At 43.9% G+C, this 20,565-nt stretch overlaps 1 protein-coding gene across 1 annotated transcript in view; it reads left to right on the forward strand.

Annotated features, from left to right (window-relative positions):
- PKHD1 (PKHD1 ciliary IPT domain containing fibrocystin/polyductin) overlaps positions 1-20,565 on the forward strand; it is a 243,049-nt gene that overhangs the window by 200,833 nt on the left and 21,651 nt on the right. The window contains exons 57-59 of the mRNA XM_077926565.1: positions 6,798-7,809; positions 17,192-17,327; positions 19,354-19,441. Of these exons, the coding sequence (XP_077782691.1) occupies positions 6,798-7,809; positions 17,192-17,327; positions 19,354-19,441 (1,236 nt within the window). The remainder of the gene's footprint in view (positions 1-6,797; positions 7,810-17,191; positions 17,328-19,353; positions 19,442-20,565) is intronic.

A 20,565-nucleotide genomic window follows, 5' to 3' on the forward strand; every position in this document is an offset into this window, starting at 1 on the left:
GGTGCCTATAAGAACGGTACGTAAAACAAAAAAAATAAGACTCAGGCCCTACAATCTGTATAAGACAACACACACTAGGGAAGGAAAGCTGCAGGGAAAGGTAGATACAGTCATACCTTGGTTCTCGAACTCCTTGTGACTTGAATGCTCCAAATGCCACAAACCTGGAAGTGAGTGTTCTGGTTTGCAAATATTTTTTGGAAGCTGAACGTCTGACGCAGCTTCCGATTGAGTGCAGGAAGTTCCTGCAGCCAGTTGGAAGTCGCACCTTGGTTTCTGAATGTTTCGGAAGTCAAACGGACTTCCAGAATGGATTCTGTTCGAGAACCAAGGCACGACTGTATGTGGGATCACTTAAATGCCAGTGCAAAGGCAAGATTTCCTCCTCCTATTTACATGTACCATCATAAGGAGCCCAACAATTGCCAGGTGGTGAGATGTTCCATCAGCAGAAGACAATGAGGGAGAAAAGGTGCAGTTGGGAAATGGAGCGTATAATGTTGCTTCCAAATAGGGGGGTATAAAGCTGGGCAGGCGCTGTAGCTCAGTGGTAGAGCATCTGCTCTGCGTGCAGAAGGCTCCAGGTTCAAACACTGGCATTTCCTGGTACAATTGGGAAAGATCTGTGCCCCAAACCCTAGAGCGCCATTTCTAGTCTGTTTAGAGAGGACTGAGTGAAATGGACCAATGGTCTGACCCAATATAATTCAGCTTCCTAAATTTCTTATACACACGTCACTTGCAGGCTAAGCAAAGCAATTGCTACTGTTGAAATAAGACCAGCCAGAAAGCAAAAGGAAGTGGAAAGAAAATTCCAAGACTGGAGACTTGCTCCTGTGCGTAATAAAATTTCATCCCATAATCCACAGGTTTTCAACATTTTTGAGTCCACGGCTCCCTTGACCAACTACATCCTTTCTGCGGCACCCCGTGGGACTCAGGAGCCCAGTTGGGTCACCCCTTGCCTGCAGAGCTGGCAGCCCCTCACCCTTTTTCGAACACCCTCCCTTGTGCAGTGTTCCCTCAGCCTCCCCTCCCCTCTCCTTGGGAGTCCTCTGGGCAGCTGCTGCTGCTGCCCCTGGTCCCCCACCCCAAAGAGAGGAGCCTCCTCACCCCTGCCCCACAGAGGGAAGAGGATACCCCCCAGAGGGAAGAGGATACCCCCAGCCTTAGTGGCCCAACGGAGACTGGCCAGTGGTGAACTTGAGGCAGCACCAAGCACTCAGCTCCCAGGCAGGCCTTGCACACAGCAAGCACAAGAAAGGCTAGCACAGTGCATGCCTGCCTGCCCAGCATCCCACTAGTCTGTCCATTCCCAACAGCAAGGGCAGGTAGACTGGCTGGCTGGGCTCCCTCGTCCGCTTGCTTGCTTACTCTGAGGCCATCCCCTGGCCAGCCCCAGAAGCTTGTAGCCAGGGCTGCTGCAACAAACAGCTGTGCAAGCCTTTGGGAGGCAGAGACGCAAGAGGGCATCCGAGGAGAGAGGGAAGGAAAGGGGGACAGAGGCCAGCATTGCCCGTTGCACCCCTGACCATCATCCAAGGCACCCCAGGGTGCCACAGCACACTGGTTGAAAAACACTACCACAATCATTAGATTGCTACATTCACCCCATGTTAACATACAAGCCACAAATAGTGAGAGCTTTTCTTTCTCTCAGCAAATAAGAGGTTTCTGCCAAGACTGAGTGCTCCTTCCCACCTCTGCCTTCTTGGCCTTGTGGAGGGGCTTCAGTCCCACTTTTTGGACTAGGAGGAATGTGTGCTTCTGGACACAGATCCTGCTCCTCAGGCACATTGGTTTGCACGCAGATTTAGTCTGGATGTATTGAAAAAACAACTTGGATTTGCATCCGTATACGCCCATTTATTTGCTTTATGAAAATTTAGAAATAATTGCTATAATTTGAACAGACTTTAAATTCATTGTTGTGAGGAAGGTTGTGACTAGGTATTAAACTGAGATACTGAAATACTGTGGTCTGAATTAAATATTGCATGCAAACCCATCTCACATCATTCCAGTGACCACCCACTCACTTCAATCAGCTTCAGGAGGGAAAGGCAGGAGGGTTTGGCAAGGTTGAATCTTTCAACTTTGAAATTCCAAAAATGAGGAGTGCTAAAAAATTGTAACATGACTTGGGAATTCAAGAGATATTTTGGTTAAATTGCTATAATTTAGTTTTGCTTGTAGGTAGAATGTGTCTAAAACTGCATAGAAATAAAAATGATGGTCAAGTACTTGTTGTTGTTGTTGTTGTTGTTAAGCATTACCTGACATTTTCAGAAGGTAAAATTAAAAGTTATTTGGTTTTCTGAAAGCAGTTTACAGTATGTCCTTCTTCAACAAACGTACACTTGCCAAGCTAAATGTGGTCAAATCACAAAAATAATAGCGGATTTGAATTCCTCACACCCGAAACCATATTTTTAAGATCAACTACTGAAGAAATGTGCAAAAATTAAGTTTCACCCCCTAAAATGACATGACCTAGTGGCTGGGACCTTTCTCCTTCAATATGCTTCTTTACTCCATATATATATATGGAGCCTAAGACTGCCTCCTATATATATCCCTGTGTGGGATATATATATATATCCCCCACAGCATTTGCTTCTTCTCTCACACAAGCTCGTACAGCAAGTTCTCACAAGGTAGTTTGTGAGATGGCGGGAAACTTAACATGTAAGTTCTCTCAGTTGTCCACTGAATTATTTGTCTTCCTTAATTCTGGGGGAGTATGGTTTATGGAGTATAGTTTGCCCAGGGCCACTAGGCTACAGTGAGTAAATAGTGTGCCATTAATTATGTCCCCACTTTTGGCTTTTAACATGGTAGCTGCATTTATATTAGCATTAGAAATAAGTGACTAGCAAACCTAGGCAGATGGAAACAACACTGCTTGGCATTTATTTTATTTTGATAAAATACATATTAGAGAAACTTGATGACACCTCTTTGTTTTAGTCAAATGCTCCCGAATTTTTCCTTACAAGTATGCAATGTGAAATCTATCATAAACTGGGGAAGAAATTAGTAGAAAGAAATGGCGATGCTAACCTAAAGGGGGAAATCATTAATGTTGATGTATTTCATTCAATTTTAAATGTAGAACTTTTGAGGGCATTGGTGAGGGAGCTGAGTAAAAAACCGAAAGTCTCCGTGCCTTTAAGTAAAACATCATCATTTTTTTTTTTAAAAAAAAAAACCCACTTTAAAAAACCTTCCCTTTTGGTCCATTTTCTAAATAAAGGATACGAGTTGTGTGGGGTGTTTTTTTTCTTAAGCAAAGAGGACCCCAACGGCATATTTTTCTTTTCAAATGTGAAATGAGGTGGAAAATCCTCATTTCACGACAGGAAGGACAAATATTGACACAAAGTTAATATTTGTCAGAAACCCTGCAAGCAACCTGAGTGTTTGGAAAGAAGTAAATTAAATAAAATAACAAATTTGGTGTGGAGCTCTTTTTTAGAATTTGTGGGGGGGAAAGAGAAAAATTAATGTGAAAAGGATTGTACGAAAAGAGAGCACACACAAACTTCCACTTTGCTGCCCTTGAATACCCAATAGGCTACTGTGTAACACATCCATGTGCACATCTGATGCCATTGATCGCACCATACATGGTGCTCAGTGCCGCGTGTTGGCGCATAAACACAACAGTCCCCCCCACATTCTTTTTTTAAAAAAAATCTCTTGTACATATAATTAGTTTTATCTCATGCACTCGCCATCTTCTTGGCTTTTCTGACTTTTTGTGCCACACCTGCACACCCCAATCTGCGAACCCCAATTCTCTCCTCCCCTCACTTTTTCACACGAAATATATATCCCGCTTAACTTAATTTTAGCCATTTAGAAGGAAGGCTTCTGGAATTTATCACTGTTATTGTTCATCTCGAATGTAAATAGCACATGTCACCTCAATACTCAGTGGTCAATCAGTATTTATTAAGCCCTGTCCACTCTGGCCTTTTTCTCCAAGGAGAGCCGCAGGGCAGATTAGACGCTGCCCCTGACACGGTGTGTCACTTATCTATTTGTGTTGATTATGAGAGTCAGCTGTGAGCAGACCTCTCCTCCCTCCCCCCCCCAGCCCCGCTTACAAGCACCCCTGCTTGGATTTTCATGAGGAAATAATCAGATTAGGCCTTCAGCGGCGAGTTCATACGGAGTTCTCTTTTCTCCAACGTGCTGCTAACTGAATAAACGTGTTTTGTGGTAAATTGTAAATGACATTATGATTACCAAGGCCAGCGTGGGTTTCATTTTAAAAGTGATCGAAATGGCTGGCTGCAGAAATTGTGACTGGCAGAAAAGGTGATTCTGAAAGGAGGGAGGGCAGAGGAAGAGGAAGGGACCAACCAGGACGCTAGCAACCTCTTTGCAGAAGAGGGAGCTTGCACAAATGCAAATCCTAGCAAATGGCAGAATAGGAGCAGGACCTCCTCAGCAAGAGAAATGCGAGAGGGATGATCAGTGGGAGGGGAAGGGTTGACTCAGCTGTTTGCAAGGCATCAAATGAGGAAGCCTGCAGCAGTTCTGTAGCTAGTGAATCACTGAAGCTTAGAGCTGGAAGGGACCCTAAGGGTCATCTAGTCCAACCCCCTGCAATGCAGGAATCTCAACTAAAGCATCCATGACACATGGCCAGCCAGCCCCTGCTTGAAAACCTCCCAGGAAGGAAAGCCCACAACCAACCTGGGGGAGTAGGTTCCACTGTCAAACAGCTATTATTACTGTCAGAAAGTTGTTCCCGGCGTTTAGAAATCTACGGTCTGCAAATAAAAACATCCTAAAGATCCCAGGCCACAAAGAGGTTAGGCTGGCCTCAACTAGAGCCAGGGCCTTCTCGGTCGCGGCTCCAATCTGGTGGAACGCTCTGTCACAAGAGACTAGGGCCCTGCAGGACCTGACATCCTTCCGCAGGGCCTGCAAGACAGAGCTGTTCCACCAGGCCTTTGGTCAGGGCGCAGCCTGACCCCCTCCTCTGGCAATCGGCAATCTGCACAGAATTTGGCTTGATGGTTGCCATTAATTTGATTTTAATTTGATTTAATTAATTTTATAATGAATGTTTTTAGAATGTCGGATTATTTTGATTGTTGTTAGCCGCCCTGAGCCCAGCTTCGGCTGGGGAGGGCGGGATATAAATAAAATTTATTATTACTATTATTATTATTAGTCTGAATCTCCTTCCCTGTAACTTGAAGCCATTGGTTCCGATCCTTCCCTTCAGAGCAGGAGAAAACAAGCTTGTTCCCTCTTCCATGTGACAGCCCTTGAGATATTTGAGGATGGCTATCATATCTCCTCTCAGTCTCCTCTTTTCCAGGCTAAACGCACTCAAACTCTCTCAACCATTCGTCATAAACCTTGCTTCCAGACCTTCAGTCATACCAATCTCCCTCTTCTGCACACGTTCCAGATTGTCAATATCATTCTTAAATTGTTGTGCCCAGAACTAGACACAGTGATTTGCATGTCCAGAAAGGCCCCCAGATTTTCAGCTTTCTCTCCTTGGTCCTATCCTAATTATCCTATGTTCATTCCTGTGCTCTCTGTTGCATATATGTGCAGGCATGTGCGCGCGCGCGCACACACACACACACACACACACACACACACACACACACACACACCCTCATGGCCAATGTTCTGGGGCTGCATTTCAGTGGTTGGTACTAAAATAATAATAATCACAAATGGATGCAAAATATGAAGAACTCAGTTAAACACTGGAAAACCGAGAAACTGAGACATCGACATATTCTCCCATCCCTACACAGTGGAAAGGTTAGGCCAATCTGCAAGAGCCCCCAGACCACCCCACTGGTAGAAAAAAAAGCCCATTAGAACTTAATCCCATTTTTTAAAAGAGTTTTAACTCCTCATTACCACCTCCACCATATAATGCTTTTTCTGGAAAATGTAGTTTGTTGCTTTAGTAATACAGTGGTACCTCGGGTTAAGAACTTAATTCGTTCCGGAGGTCCGTTCTTAACCTGAAACTGTTCTTAACCTGAAGCACCACTTTAGCTAATGGGGCCTCCCTCTGTTCTCATACTGAAGCAAAGTTCTTAACCTGAGGTACTATTTCTGGGTTAGTGGAGTCTGTAACCTGAAGCATCTGTAACCCGAGGTACCACTGTACTGAGAACATCAGGTAAGCAATTGGTTGTAGGCCATTGTTCATCCTTAAAGGAATTATCACAAATTTGATTCTTTTTATGGCACCTTTTAAATATTTGGGGACTGCTATAATAACCTCCTCCTTCAGTGAATTTCTTTTCTGGAATAAGATAGCTCAGTTTTGCCCTCCAGATGAAATCCACTGAAAAACCATCTCTTTTTTGTTGCTCCAGTCAGAACCTTCAGTGATCTAATGCTTCACTGATACATCTGTAGAACCTAGACGGCATAAGCTTTCTGCATTAGTGCCAACTCAGTCAGCAATCTTATGTCTAATCACATTAATGTAATGCAATTATGCATTTTATTACTTTGAAATGAATAAAGGATTCAATCTAAAAAGTGCATTTTCTTTTTTGAAAACAGCATCTAGTTTTACTCTTTAATTTTCCTTGTCATTTGGAGTAGGCACATATTTTCCCCGCCCTTACATCTGGTCTCCCAATCACACTTTCGATGAAAGCTAATAATGTAGTTGTACAATTGTTTACCTCTTCAGAGACTGTGTAAAGAGAAATGTCTGTCACATATTACAAGTCTTGTGACAAAATTACAAGTGTTGGCAAGTCTGTGTTGATGATGTATTATTTATTTAACAGGCATTTACAGAGAAGACAGAAAGTGCATCTACAAACCGTCATCAAATGTGTATTTCTGTAGAGAAACATACTATGCAGTGGTGATTTTAGAAAGTACAGATACAGATACCAGTAAATGGAAGCCTTCTCCACCCATGCTGGTGACCGACACCTTCATTGATACCTTCAGCGAAGCCACTTCACGGGGATCCTGCTGTGCCACAGAGCATTCACCAACATTTTACTCAATATTGCCATTGAGCAAGCTCTCAAAAATTTGTTTTAATGGTCCAGTGCCTTGGTCACTAAGACTCCACTTAAATAGTGGTCACAACGCTACAAGGATTCTCTTAGCTATCTTTTACGATCAGCCACGAAGCTTCTGTGTTTTTGTTAAAGGGAACTATATGCCACCAGTTTTGTCATTTCCCAGACCTTCCTTGGCAAATGCTGTGTCGGGAACCAATTACTTCAGTTTTCATGAGAATCTTCTGTATGTTGCCATTCATTGGGATGAACCTATTGAAATACACACATATAATTCTCTTCATGTTGCTTTCACTATAGCAGAGGCTGAGGCAGCGGTGATTCAGAGACTGGCTATTTTTTTACAGATTGGGTGGGACCAAATCAGAACAGTCCTCAACTCATCTGGAAGTGAGAGCACCTTAAATACCATAGCAGACAATGCTACAAAGAGAAAACACCAGTGCCCCCCTATGAAGTCATGTGTGTTCATTCATCATAGAGCTAGCCAACAGAAAACCCAAACAGGTTCAGCAGTTTGGGGGGGCTTGCTGCCACCCCATTCATCCACTGGTTTCAGAGTGGTGATCCTCGAAATAAGTGATCCATTACACTTCCGAAGGTCCAAGCTTGCCTCCTCATTTTCAGGTGACAGATTGACAAGTTTGGCCAATACTCTTATCAATGCCCAACAGACTGGTGAACTTCAGCATGCCCTCAAAATACCAGTTGATACCCTAGTGGTGATGGTTTCTGCCACCTCAGTTCCAGCAGATGGAAGTTCTAGGTAAGTGAACTTCACATAAAATAGTAATGTTGTACTGTAAATGCTAATGTAAAAGGCACTTTTCATTGCCTGTCAATGTCATCAGTGGTGAGGGATGATCTGAAGGTGGGGGGAGCCTCACAAGAGTGGCTGACACAGAAGCACTTAGACCAAAGGCTTACTCTCCTGTATCCTTCATTCACTGAAGCGAGTGGTACAACAACCATCACTTTCAAATTATGGCCAAGATTGGTTTGAGTCAGTGAGCCCAAACCACTCGTCCGACTCTAGCTATGTTATCTGAACAGCTCTATGGAGGCACTTTTTGTTTATAAAAGCATATACAGCTTATCAAACTGTGTGTACCATTATAGCTACAATGGAAACGAAATTGCAAACCACTGGCAAATTGTAACCCACACACATATTAATTGTCTGTTTAAACTAGGTGGAATAGAAAAGTTTTCAGCAAATGTGTAAAAAGTAAAACTGAAGATGCTTGCTGAATCTTTGTATGAAGAACTTTTTGCAAGACTGGACTGATTACCCTGACATTAGATAAACCTCACTAATTGGGGGGGACAACTAAAGTCACTCCTACAGATGATCTCAGTGATTGAACTGGGTTCACGTTCCTACACATGAATGAGAAATGAAGCCACACTGAGAAGTTCAGCTCCCGATGTCACAAGTGCTATGCTGGGGACATGACTGGGGGACAGAGTGCATGAGTAAAGTATTTGCAAAGGGCTTAGATGCTTCTCTCCCACCATGGCTGCCACTCCCAATTCTACTTTTAATGAGGAAAAGGGATTTGAGAAATATGGCCATGTCAGAAATGAGACAGTTTACACAAGCCTTCCTGTACAGTAAGCTGCTGCTACTTGACTCAGACCCGTTTCTGGCTTCACATTTGTCCAGCTGAAGTGCAATTATCACCTTTTCATAGACAAGGAACAGAGAGACTGTCAGGATCATTGATAGTTAAGTAAGCTGCTTACTTAAAAATGGTTGATTACTTGGAATTTTACGTTGTGGTTGGACATATCTCAGGCATTGAGCAAATAAATACATCAAATTCTGACTTAGGTCGCAATCCTGTGTATAAATCCTGTGTATACTTTCCTGAAAGTAAGCCCCCTTCAACACAGTAGGGATTTACTTCTCAGCAAACATGCAGAGGATTATGTTGCTGGCTTATTATTGCCACTAAACAATGAATGCATCATCTTGTTACACTTTGGGCTGTCCATAGCTAATTTGGGTTAAATTACTTCATACCACTGCACAAGAATTAAAGGGTTTGATTCCCACATTACTGATTCCCCCATGGTACGCCATCACCCTGAAGCTGTGCTCTGCTTTTAATATCTACTGTCCATAGCAAACCTATCTAAAAGGCCTTTATAACTCAACACTGTCACTTTATGCCCAAGAGCAATGGAAATCCACTTATCTCACTAGGGTGAGACCTGTAAATACAAGACCCACAGAATGAAAATTAACATATTTCTCCCACTGTGACGGCTGCCACAGCAGCATCAATGCAAGCAATAATTCTGAGCTAGCTATCTGATTCTATAGCAACTGCTGGACTGACCAAGTCAGAAGATGGGCACAAAAGGAAGAGTCAGGAACGTGCAGGAGGTGTGGCAGCAGACCCTGAGAAATGTAGTGGGAGCAGTGCTTTGCAAGCAGGCTTTGCAGGAGGTCGCACACTAGGATGCGGGCAGCTCAAATTGTTCTTGAGGGTGTGTGTGTTGTCTTTCCCATCTTGCCATGCACTGGTCTACTAAAAACAACCTAAACTATATTGACTCACATCAGAGATTAAGGGGCCGCATATCAGGGATTAAAGGCAAGCACATCATACATTCAAACAACCCTGATAAACAAAACACAGAGAAAACTGTGTGCACTTATTTTTGCTGACATTCTGCCTTCTACATGGCTGTTGTGAAGGCATAGAAAGAGGCATAAAATAGTGCTTGCATCATAGACATCAAATTTTGGTTCCTTTAATCAAACTTATCTATCTTTGTTCTGTGAAGGGCCATGTTTTTCTGCAACACCCCACCAATTAATACAGCTCCAAGGCTTCAACCAATATTAATCTGGCCTAATTATTGCGTGTTTTAGGTACCTAAATTCTAGTAGAAAACAAAACAAGCAAACAAAAACCATTGCTCCCGCTTTCCAATGTTCTGCCCTGGAAAACAAACATGCCTAATCAAAGGCAACTCAGTCGAAGAAAATTTTAGTGCCACGTTTAGCAATGAGTTTCACTGGGAATTCTAGCAGTCTCTCTCTCTCTCTCTCTCTCTCTCTCTCTCTCTCTCTCTCTCTTGCGCGCGCGCGCGCGCACACACACACACACACAAAAGTAATAGAGCAGATTCCCACCTTTCCACAACAAACAAACAAAAGACCAACATTCTGGGTCAGGACATTGCCAGCATCAGCAATGATAAGCACACACTTGAGGTAGACAATTTTGTCTACCTAGGTCACACCATAACCAGCAATCTTTCCATCGATGCTGGGCTGGGCAAGTGTATTGTCAAGGCAGCTGTGCAATGGCTCGTGTCTCCAAAGAGTATGGGAGAATGTGATGCTAATGGCCACTACCAAGATGAAGGTCTACCAAGCTTGCGTGTTGAGCACACTGCTTTATGCAAATGAGTCACTGGCAACTTAGGCCTGCCAGGAGTGACACCTCAATGCCTTCCATATGCACTGTGTCAGGGAGATTTTGGGCATCATGTGGGAGGACAAAAGCATCTCCTGGAAAATATTCAAAATTCAGGCATGGCCAGGAGGTGTTGTGTTATGAGAACTTTGCAGGCATTTGTAAGACTGTTTCAGTGCACTGAAAATCCATTTCAAAAGTCACTATGTATTAACATCAACATAAATTAAGCCTATGAAAAGTGGGGTTTTGTCTTTGTTCACTACAATGAGTATCTGAGCTGACAGAAAATAACTACCTGGTAGAGAAGAATTAGGCCCCAGAATGCGGAAGTTTTCCCACCCCATTTTTGCCATTGCCCACTGTTTTAATATAGTTTACAAACAAACAAACGCCATAGCTCATCTGCAGGAAGCACAGCAGGTGAGGGGTTAAACGACTTTAGCTCTTGGGCAGGTTGGATTTTTTTTATACTTTCCTTTTAGCTGGAGGACCTTGCGCCCGCAGGCCATAGTCACATTATCAGCTAGAAATTGGATAACGACAGCACAGTGACAAATCCAGGTTGCTTGCAATAAGGTGTTAATCCCTTCGCTTTAATATCGAAGCAGCTTGTAATGATGTTTGGACATCACTCCAGTTTACTGACGACCCCACTGGGGTTTGCAATAGAACCGTACAAACCACCTAACAAGGTGTCAGGTGACTTCCGTCGCCAAAGCAACGGACATTGCAATCTAATCTTGCTTCCATCCCTTCCAGCTCCCAATAAGGCCCAGGTTATAGAAGTGGCCCATCGATGCTTGGTAACTGGAATCAATTAACGTTAATTCGTGCAATGCTATGATGTATTGTGATCACTTTCATTTCAGAGAAGGGGGAAGGAATTGCTATAATTCACCTAAAATGAGGTTGTCTATGGTGCTGAGGTATTAATTGGGTGTCCATATTAAATGGGAAAGGAGCACAGCAGTGAAGGGAAAGTGGATGAGTGACTCTCTTGGCTGCTATTGACCTATCAGAAGAAGACAGTGCCCTTTTCCTTTGCTTTTATCTATTACAGTTTTCCCTATTGCGTGTCAAGTTGATGTATTATAAAAAATTCATTTGGTGACCTTTCACCCCCTTTGCAGATTAAACAATTTCACCGGGATGGCATCATTAAGAGGGCTTTGCATTTAATGATGATTTCTCTAAAAGGCCACGGAGATTCGATTTTAAGCTAACAGATTTATTGCACTATTATAACATATCGTAAAAAACTCTACCACCTACGGTCTAGTTTTAGGATAGAAGCTGTTAAGAGTTTATATGGAGCTTAAAGTGGTATTACCTTGGGATATGCTGAAACAGCCCGTCCGCTGGGTCTGTCCTGCAACACAATGCTGTTTACTTTTCACACGATACTATTCCCCAGGTGCTAAACCTAAGAAGTGAATTAGAGGACTGCCTAGTTTCAGTCCTTAACCATTCACAGTTCAGGTAAGGAAAGGGTCGAATATTTATGGTTATAATTAATAATGTAAGCCTTGGTTTCATTAATCTGCACAATATATAGTGTGGTTGAAACATGGTGCTTGGGGGCTGTAGGAAGGACCTGCTGGTTGCTATTGGCAACCATAGGGCACCCACTGAAATGTCAGAAAACCCTTGGGAGTCAGAGGTAGGGAAAGATTTTTACTAGGGGAGCTGAGCCATTTGTGACACAGTATGGAAGCTCAGTAGACTAGGGAAGATTTCTAAGCAAACAATGCAGATGTTGTTACCCACCAGACCTGCTGGGGCTGCTAAGAAGTCACAGGTCTTGGCCAATGGCTTTCTCACCAACTTCCTTTGCAAAGGTACTTTTAACCATGGCTGTTTCACAAAGAGTTTAACACCTGCAGTACAGTAACTAAACTGAGTGGTGTCTTACTTTGCTGCAATTGCTCCTCTGCTGGGAGAAAAGTACTCTTTTCACCTGTTCTGGTATTCTCCTCCTTTGCAAAGAAACAGTTGGCACTTCAAACACTGCATAACAGGTATCCTTTGTATCAACAGTACAAAGTATAATCACCAAAAACACTTCCCCCCCAGCAGCCTGTTCTCACAGTAACCAAACAAACGCACACACAGCATTTTAAAGCTAAAGAAAAACAGGAATGCAAAACCTCAGTACTTCTCTCAAACCTAGACACACACAGAGACCCTACAGTGCTCAGAATTGCGGTGCACACAAAAACCACCCCCGTTGTCTTCTCCCAGTCCTCCTCCGCTATTCATAAAACTAACTGCAAATGATTAAGCTCCTTTGTATTTTACCAACAGATCTGTACAGGTTTCTTCCCTAGCACACATCCTATTTTGGCACAAGGGTCTGCTCTCCTGTGGATCTCAGTATGTTCAGCCGGTCTGCGTTTGCGATCTCCTGTTGCGTAACCTCTTTATAGTTTCCCCACAGGGCCTGCTCTTCCTGGGTGTTGTGAACTTCCCCATTTCTCCTTAAGGGAACTGACAAGCTAACCTGCTTACCTCCTGATATTGCTCAGCAGGAAAGCAGCAAGCCTGCATGTTCTTTTACCAATGCTACAGGGAGGAATGTTCAGGTTCCCATGAACCAAAATGCTGGGCAGAATGGCAATACATTCTGCTTTTGAAGGGAGCATTTTCTTTCCCCTTTGGCGCAACCAGTTATTTTAGACATTGACAATGTCCTGCAGGAAAGCAAGTTCTTTCTGCTATTTAGCAAGCAAGGTTTAACTTGGGAGCAAAATGTGTAGAAAAAGCATAAAAAGGTAAAGGTAAAGGACCCCTGACAGCTAAGTCCAGTTGCGGACAACTCTGGGGGTGCGGCACTCATCTCACTTTACTGGCCAAGGGAGCCGACGTTTGTCCACACAGTTTTTCTGGGTCACGTGGCCAGCATGACTAAGCCACTTCTGGCAAAACCAGAGCAGTACACGGAAACACAGTTTACCTTCCCGCCGGAGCAGTACCTATTTATCTACTTGCACTGGCGTGCTTTCGAACTGCTAGGTTAGCAGGAGCTGGGACTGAGCAACGGGAGCTCACCCTGTTGTGCGGATTCGAACCGCGACCTTCCGATTGGCAAGCCTGAGGTTTAGACCACAGTGCCACCCACGTCCCTAGAAAAAGCATTTGTTGTTGTTGTTTAGTCGTTTAGTCGTGTCCGACTCTTCGTGACCCCATGGACCAGAGCACGCCAGGCACCTCTGTCCTCCACTACTTCCCGCAGTTTGGTCAAACTCATGCTGGTAACCTCGAAAACACTATCCAACCATCTCGTCCTCTGTCGCCCCCTTCTCCTTGTGCCCTCCATCTTTCCCAGCATCAGTGTCTTCTCCAGGGAGTCTTCTCTTCTCATGAGGTGGCCAAAGTATTGGAGTCTCAGCTTCAGGATCTGTCCTTCCAGTGAGCACTCAGGGCTGATTTCCTTAAGAATGGATGCGTTTGATCTTCTTGCAGTCCATGGGACTCTCAAGAGTCTTCTCCAGCACCATAATTCAAAAGCATCAATTCTTCGGCGATCAGCCTTCTTTATGGTCCAGCTCTCACTTCCATACACCACTACTGGGAAAACCATGGCTTTAACTATACGGACCTTTGTTGGCAAGGTGACGTCTCTACTTCTCAAGATGCTGTCTAGGCCTGTCATTGCCCTTCTCCCAAGAAGCAGGCGTCTTTTAATTTCATGGCTGCTGTCACCATCTGCAGTGATCATGGAGCCCAAGAAAGTAAAATCTCTCACTGCCTCCATTTCTTCCCCTTCTATTTGCCAGGAGGTGATGGGACCAGTGGCCATGATCTTCGTTTTTTTGATGTTGAGCTTCAGACCATATTTTGCGCTCTCCTCTTTCACCCTCATTAAAAGGTTCTTTAATTCCTCCTCACTTTCTGCCATCAAGGTTGTGTCATCTGCATATCTGAGGTTGTTGATATTTCTTCCAGCAATCTTAATTCCAGCTTGGGATTCATCCAGCCCAGCCTTTCGCATGATGTATTCTGCATATAAATTAAATAAGCAGGGAGACAAAATACAGCCTTGTCGTACTCCTTTCCCAATTTTGAACCAATTAGTAGTTCCATATCCAGTTCTAACTGTAGCTTCTTGTCCCACATAGAGATTTCTCAGGAGACAGATGAGGTGATCAGGCACTCCCATTTCTTTAAGAACTTGCCATAGTTTGCTGTGGTTGACACAGTCAAAGGCTTTTGCATAGTCAATGAAGCAGAAGTAGATGTCTTTCTGGAACTCTCTAGCTTTCTCCATAATCCAGCGCATGTTTGCAATTTGGTCTCTGGTTCCTCTGCCTCTTCTAAATCCAGCTTGTACTTCTGGGAGTTCTCAGTCCATATACTGCTTGAGCCTTCCTTGTAGAATTTTAAGCATAACCTTGCTAGCGTGTGAAATGAGTGCAATTGTGCGGTAGTTGGAGCATTCTTTGGCACTGCCCTTCTTTGGGACTGGGATGTAGACTGATCTTCTCCAATCTTCTGGCCACTGCTGAGTTTTCACTGCTGAGAAAAAGCATACACACACGCATATACACAGTGGAACAGTCTCCCTCACAAGGTGGCCCCATTGGGTTTTTTTTAAGCAAAGGTTGGATGGCCATCTGTCATGGACACTTTAGTTAAGATTTCTGCATTAAAGACGGTTGGACTAGATGATCTCTTCCAACTCTACGATTCTATGACATGGAAAATGTAACAAAATTCTTAACAACAACCTTCTTGTGGCACCTTAGAGTTAAACTAACAGATTTATTACGGTACAAAGTTTTGCAGCCTGATGCCCATTTCACCGGATGCATGAAGTCTGAGGTGTGCTAGGTCTGTGAATTCACCTCTGATGAAGCAACCATCCCCATCTCAAATACATTTTTGACTGCCTCAAAACCCAAAGCAAAGTTAGCAGGCTTTGAGGCTTTGGAGCCACTTTGAAAACTCAGGAGGGTTTCTAGAAATTGTTTTCTTGTTTGGGATATTTAGTCCAATTTTAGAACTTCCTCCAACCTTTTCATAAATGGAAAACACAAAAAGCAGAGAGGCAGAGGAGTGGAGTTCTATGAGTGACACTTCCAATCAGGGATGGCTCTCCAAGAGAAAAACCAGTCAGTCTAGGTTTTAATAAGCTCTGTCCACAAGACTTGTTCTCTCTGGTGGGAGCAGCAGGCCTGGAAACTGTGAGCTTGTAACCTTTACTGAGGTCTGGCAGAACACATACAGTACATGTTGATCCTACCAGTTATGCCCAGTGAGGTAATTCTTTTACATTTATTGCTAGCACTGATAAGAATAGTTTTCCTGCTTAGGTAGAGTATATTGTGATGTTGTTGTTTAGTCATTTAGTCGTGTCCGACTCTTTGTGACCCCATGGACCAGAGCACACCAGGCACTCCTGTCTTCCACTGCCTCCCGCAGCTTGGTCAAACTCATGCTGGTAGCTTCGAGAACACTGTCCCACCATCTTGTCCTCTGTCGTCCCCTTCTCCTTGTGCCCTCCATGTTTCCCAACATCAGGATCTTTTCCTAGGTAAAGTATATAAGCCTAGTGAAAATATTTCCGCTAATTTTCTGCAATCCACTTCTCAGTCCCTGTGCGTTATTTCAGATGAGCAGTATTAGAAAGCAACATAGACTATTAGCTTTGAAATCAGCCACTTTTCCTTTTCCTTCCTAGCATAGTTTGCAAAGGCAAAAGCTTTGCAAAGCCCAGAGTGCCTTTAGAATACAGAGAAACCTGCTAAAGAAATTGAGTTAAACCAAAGTGAATAGGCTCTCAATAAATGCATTGTTTGTACAACACCTTAAAGCAAACACCAGGAGAGATTAATAAATGGTTTTTATACTTTCATTTTGAGGCAATATCAAACCCCAAGTCATCACCTTGTAGCAGTGGTTTAGAAGCATATATACGGTAATAAGCATAATGACACAAAGCATTGAGAAGGAAGTCAGGCTGTGTGGGCTCAGAATGAAGTTCCTTCTTCCATGCATTCAAATAATCCCAGGTGCTTGAATTCAATTTTTACTCTTGGAAGTAAAAGTTTAAGGAGGAGCCTACCTGCACAGAGAATTTGAAAAGTAAAGGACCATAGTGTAGTTAAAGATACAGTGCACATATTTGCAGGCACCAGCTTTGAATTATTCCCTGTGCTATAGAGCAGAGAACACAGAGGATTTACTGTACTAACCTGTTAGTATTAGGGAAACTGGTAAAGGTAAAAGGACCCCTGACTATCAGGTCCAGTTGTGGCCGACTCTGGGGTTGCGGCACTCATCTCGCTTTACTGGCCGAGGGAGCTGGCGTACAGCTTCCGGGTCATGTGGCCAGCAGGACTAAGCCGCTTCTGGCGAACCAGAGCAGCGCACGGAAACGCCGTTTACCTTCCCGCCGGAGCGGTACCTATTTATCTACTTGCACTTTGACGTGCTTTAGAACTGCTAGGTTGGCAGGAGCAGGGACCGAGCAACGGGAGCTCAACCCGTCGCAGGGATTCAAACCGTCGACCTTCTGATCGGCAAGTCCTAGGCTCTGTGGTTTAACCCACAGTGCCACCCGTGTCCCAGGGAAACTGGTAGATTCCAGAAAACTAGCCGTATGGGTAGAAATTCTCTCACCAATGTGCCCAGTGATGGTTCCAGATGTATTCTGAATGAATAACCAGTAATGGTGATTTCCTCTCCTCTTAATGTTTTTCCATGTTCAAGAAATGGAAGCAGCCAGACTCCAGGAAGTTGCCTCTATGTCAGGCCTTATAACATCTCTGTCCGGATCCAGCCTGCTAATGGGGTGACGGAAAGCCCTCTTCCCAGGCAACCACAGGTCATCTTCCTGGATAAGCAGGTATGGAATTATAAGAAGGCGCATTTGGGACTATGGGATAAGGATGTATCCTGTATGCAGGACTGCTAGTTTTAAATTTCCAATGTAAAGCATAATCCTAATAAATACCCCATCCTTTCATTTTATAGGTGAATGTGAAAATGTAGTCTTTTAAATATTGGTAGCTGAAAGAGAAATATCAGAAATACAAGAGAACTGCTCAGAATGGCAGCCCTTTTCACATAAATCCACTGATAAACACACATGAATAATGGTGGACAAGATTGCAACTTGCATTTTAGTGTCTTTGAAGTTTAATGCATTGTATCACAGAATTTGATGTCCATTGAGCAAAGAAAAAATAAATCCATGAATCCAAAGACTTTAATTTATGCACCAATCCTTCTGAAATTTTGCAGTGACAAACGTGTAATACATGCTATTTTCATTTAAAAAAACCAAAACACCACCAATTTCCTAAATTGCAGGGAGGTAATCAAGATCCTTTTTAGATTTTCCTTTCCCTATAATCAACTTTAAATATGTGCTGCACAAAAAAACCCTGTCTATCTTTCTGAAATTTATTAGATTAATTACTTAAAGGCACTTCTATAATGTATATTGTTTTCATATACATTTCTGACAAGTGGGGGGGGGGGGGGAGAAGCAAATCTTTTAAAAATCTCCATTAAACTGTAAAGGCCATGCTTACAGAAAACGTCCTGCACCTATTCCTTGGAAACATTGTAGTGCAAGTGGTAAAGGAGTTATAGACTTCTTTGCTTTCAGTAATAGTGAATGGGGAGAAACACAACTTTTGTTTTCCTGAAGCAAAGTTTCAATGACATGTATTTTTGCGTTTTTGTATTGTAAGCCTCTCTGTGATTTTTGGATGAAGGGTGGGATAGCAATGATGATGATGATGATGATGATGATGATGATGATGATTTTTTTCTGAATTGCTGCATTGGGATCTGAACTGTATTCGGTGAGCAGCCCTTTTCAGGAACTAGAGATGGAGAGTGGGACATCTTAATCAGGAACAGGAGTAGATTTGGACTGCCCTTATCTTCACTTCCTCTCCAATTGCTGATCTCTGAGATCTCCCCCACCACCCCCTTTGAATATTTCAGTAGTGGTAGGCTCTGTTGATGGGCATAGCCAGGACTTTTGTTAGGGGAGCAGGACTTTTGTTAGGGGGTGGAACCAACGTGATTGGCCAGTTAGTTAAGTATTTCTATTGTTTTACTTTCACCTGCCCCCCCCCTTGGCTACACCCATGGCTCTGTTCAATGCCACTGGCACTTCCACTGCTTGTGTGAAAGGAAGTCAAATAAAAGCATCACCCTGACAGTCCTTCTAGAACAGGTGTGGGGAACCTTTGACCGCCAGATGTTGCCAGGCTGGAACTCCAATCAGTCCCAGCAAGTAAGGGCAATGGCCAGGGCTGATGGGAATTGGATTTCAGCAACATCGGAAGAGCCCAGCATTCCCCACACCTGCCATAGAACAGTGGAAGCAATAGCTTTTTCCCTGCCTGAAGCAACAGGCAGGATGAAGGATGGAGCAAGACAGATGACTCTTCAAGGGACCTCAACCCATTTCAGAGTCTGCTTGAATGAGACATCACTCAGACCAGTTCTTCCTATTTTTACAGGAAGGTGGAGATCATTACTCAGATATTTCATGGCTAGCTGGTGAAGATGAGCAGCATAAATGGGTCCTTTTAATACAATTGCTCTTTTATGGATCAGCTGTGGCAGACAAGAGAAGAAGAAAAGCCACTGAGGTTGAAACCTCCCTGAACCGTCTCCTCAATGAACCATCAGTGTGGTTTTCCAATATTTATAGCATTTTTGTGGTCACCACTTGACCGCAAGTTGTTTTAACTAATTTTAATATTGCGTTTTTAAATTCTTACAACCTGCCCTGGGTTGAAAGATGGGCTAAGAAATCATTGTCAACATCTTCATCCCCCCCCCCCCCCCAATTAGAAAAAACAGTGGTGACTAACAACAACACGCTATGTTTCTTTTTATTTCCGTAGGGTCGAAGAGTGGCCACAGTAGGCTTCCCCTCCAAACCGTGGGTTGTGACAGCCTTTCTGAAAGACAGTCCAGAGGCTGTGCTGAAAGGTTTGGACCTATTTCTAAGCACCTCTGAGGTTCCATTATAGGCAGCGTAGGGCCATGCTGCTCACAAATACAGTGGTACCTCAGGTTACATATGCTTCAGGTTACATACGCTTCAGATTACAGACTCCGTTAACACATAAATAGTGCTTCAGGTTAAGAACTTTGCTTCAGGATTTCAGGATGAGAACAGAAATCATGCTCTGGTGGCGCGGCAGCAGCAGGAGGCCCCATTAGCTAAAGTGGTGCTTCAGGTTAAGAACAGTTTCAGGTTAAGTATGGACCTCTGGAACGAATTAAGTACTTAACCCAAGGTACCACTGTATGTGTAGAATGTTAAAAGGAGTGTATTTTAGGCAGTGCTATTTTTCTATAGGGACGCGGGTGGCGCTGTGGGTAAAAGCCTCAGCGCCTAGGGCTTGCCGATCGAAAGGTCGGCAGTTCGAATCCCCGCGGCGGGGTGCGCTCCCATTGCTCGGTCCCAGCGCCTGCCAACCTAGCAGTTCGAAAGCACCCCCGGGTGCAAGTAGATAAATAGGGACCGCTTTCTAGCGGGAAGGTAAACGGCGTTTCCGTGTGCGGCTCTGGCTCGCCAGAGCACCAATGTCACGCTGGCCACGTGACCTGGAAGTGTCTCCGGACAGCGCTGGCCCCCGGCCTCTTGAGTGAGATGGGCGCACAACCCCAGAGTCTGGCAAGACTGGCCCGTATGGGCAGGGGTACCTTTACCTTTACCTATTTTTCTATATGAACATCTCCCTCATTCTCTTAGAATGGTAATGGCACCCACCTGAGAGGTGCCAGAACTGAGCTTTGGTGAGTTCTGGCTGAATTTTTTTGGGGGATTTCACATGAGCACCAGCATAGCTCCTGATCCAAGCAACATCCTTATACACAAAAAGACAGTTAACTGTGAAAGAATGGCTTTATAGTTCTGGGCTGCTTATGTATATGCTTGTGTACATTACGGAAATGTGTATCTTGCATGTATGTCTTGCTGCATATGGCAAAATGATACCTGTCTCTCTGGTCTGTTCATGTGGGGATTGTAGGGTTAACTATGCCCCAAGGCGTTGTCACCATGTATGTGCAGGATGGCACATCCCTTTTCTGAAGGTGGGGAAAAG

Source organism: Podarcis muralis, chromosome 3 (genome assembly GCF_964188315.1).
Source record: "Podarcis muralis chromosome 3, rPodMur119.hap1.1, whole genome shotgun sequence".
Lineage (NCBI taxonomy): Eukaryota > Metazoa > Chordata > Lepidosauria > Squamata > Lacertidae > Podarcis > Podarcis muralis.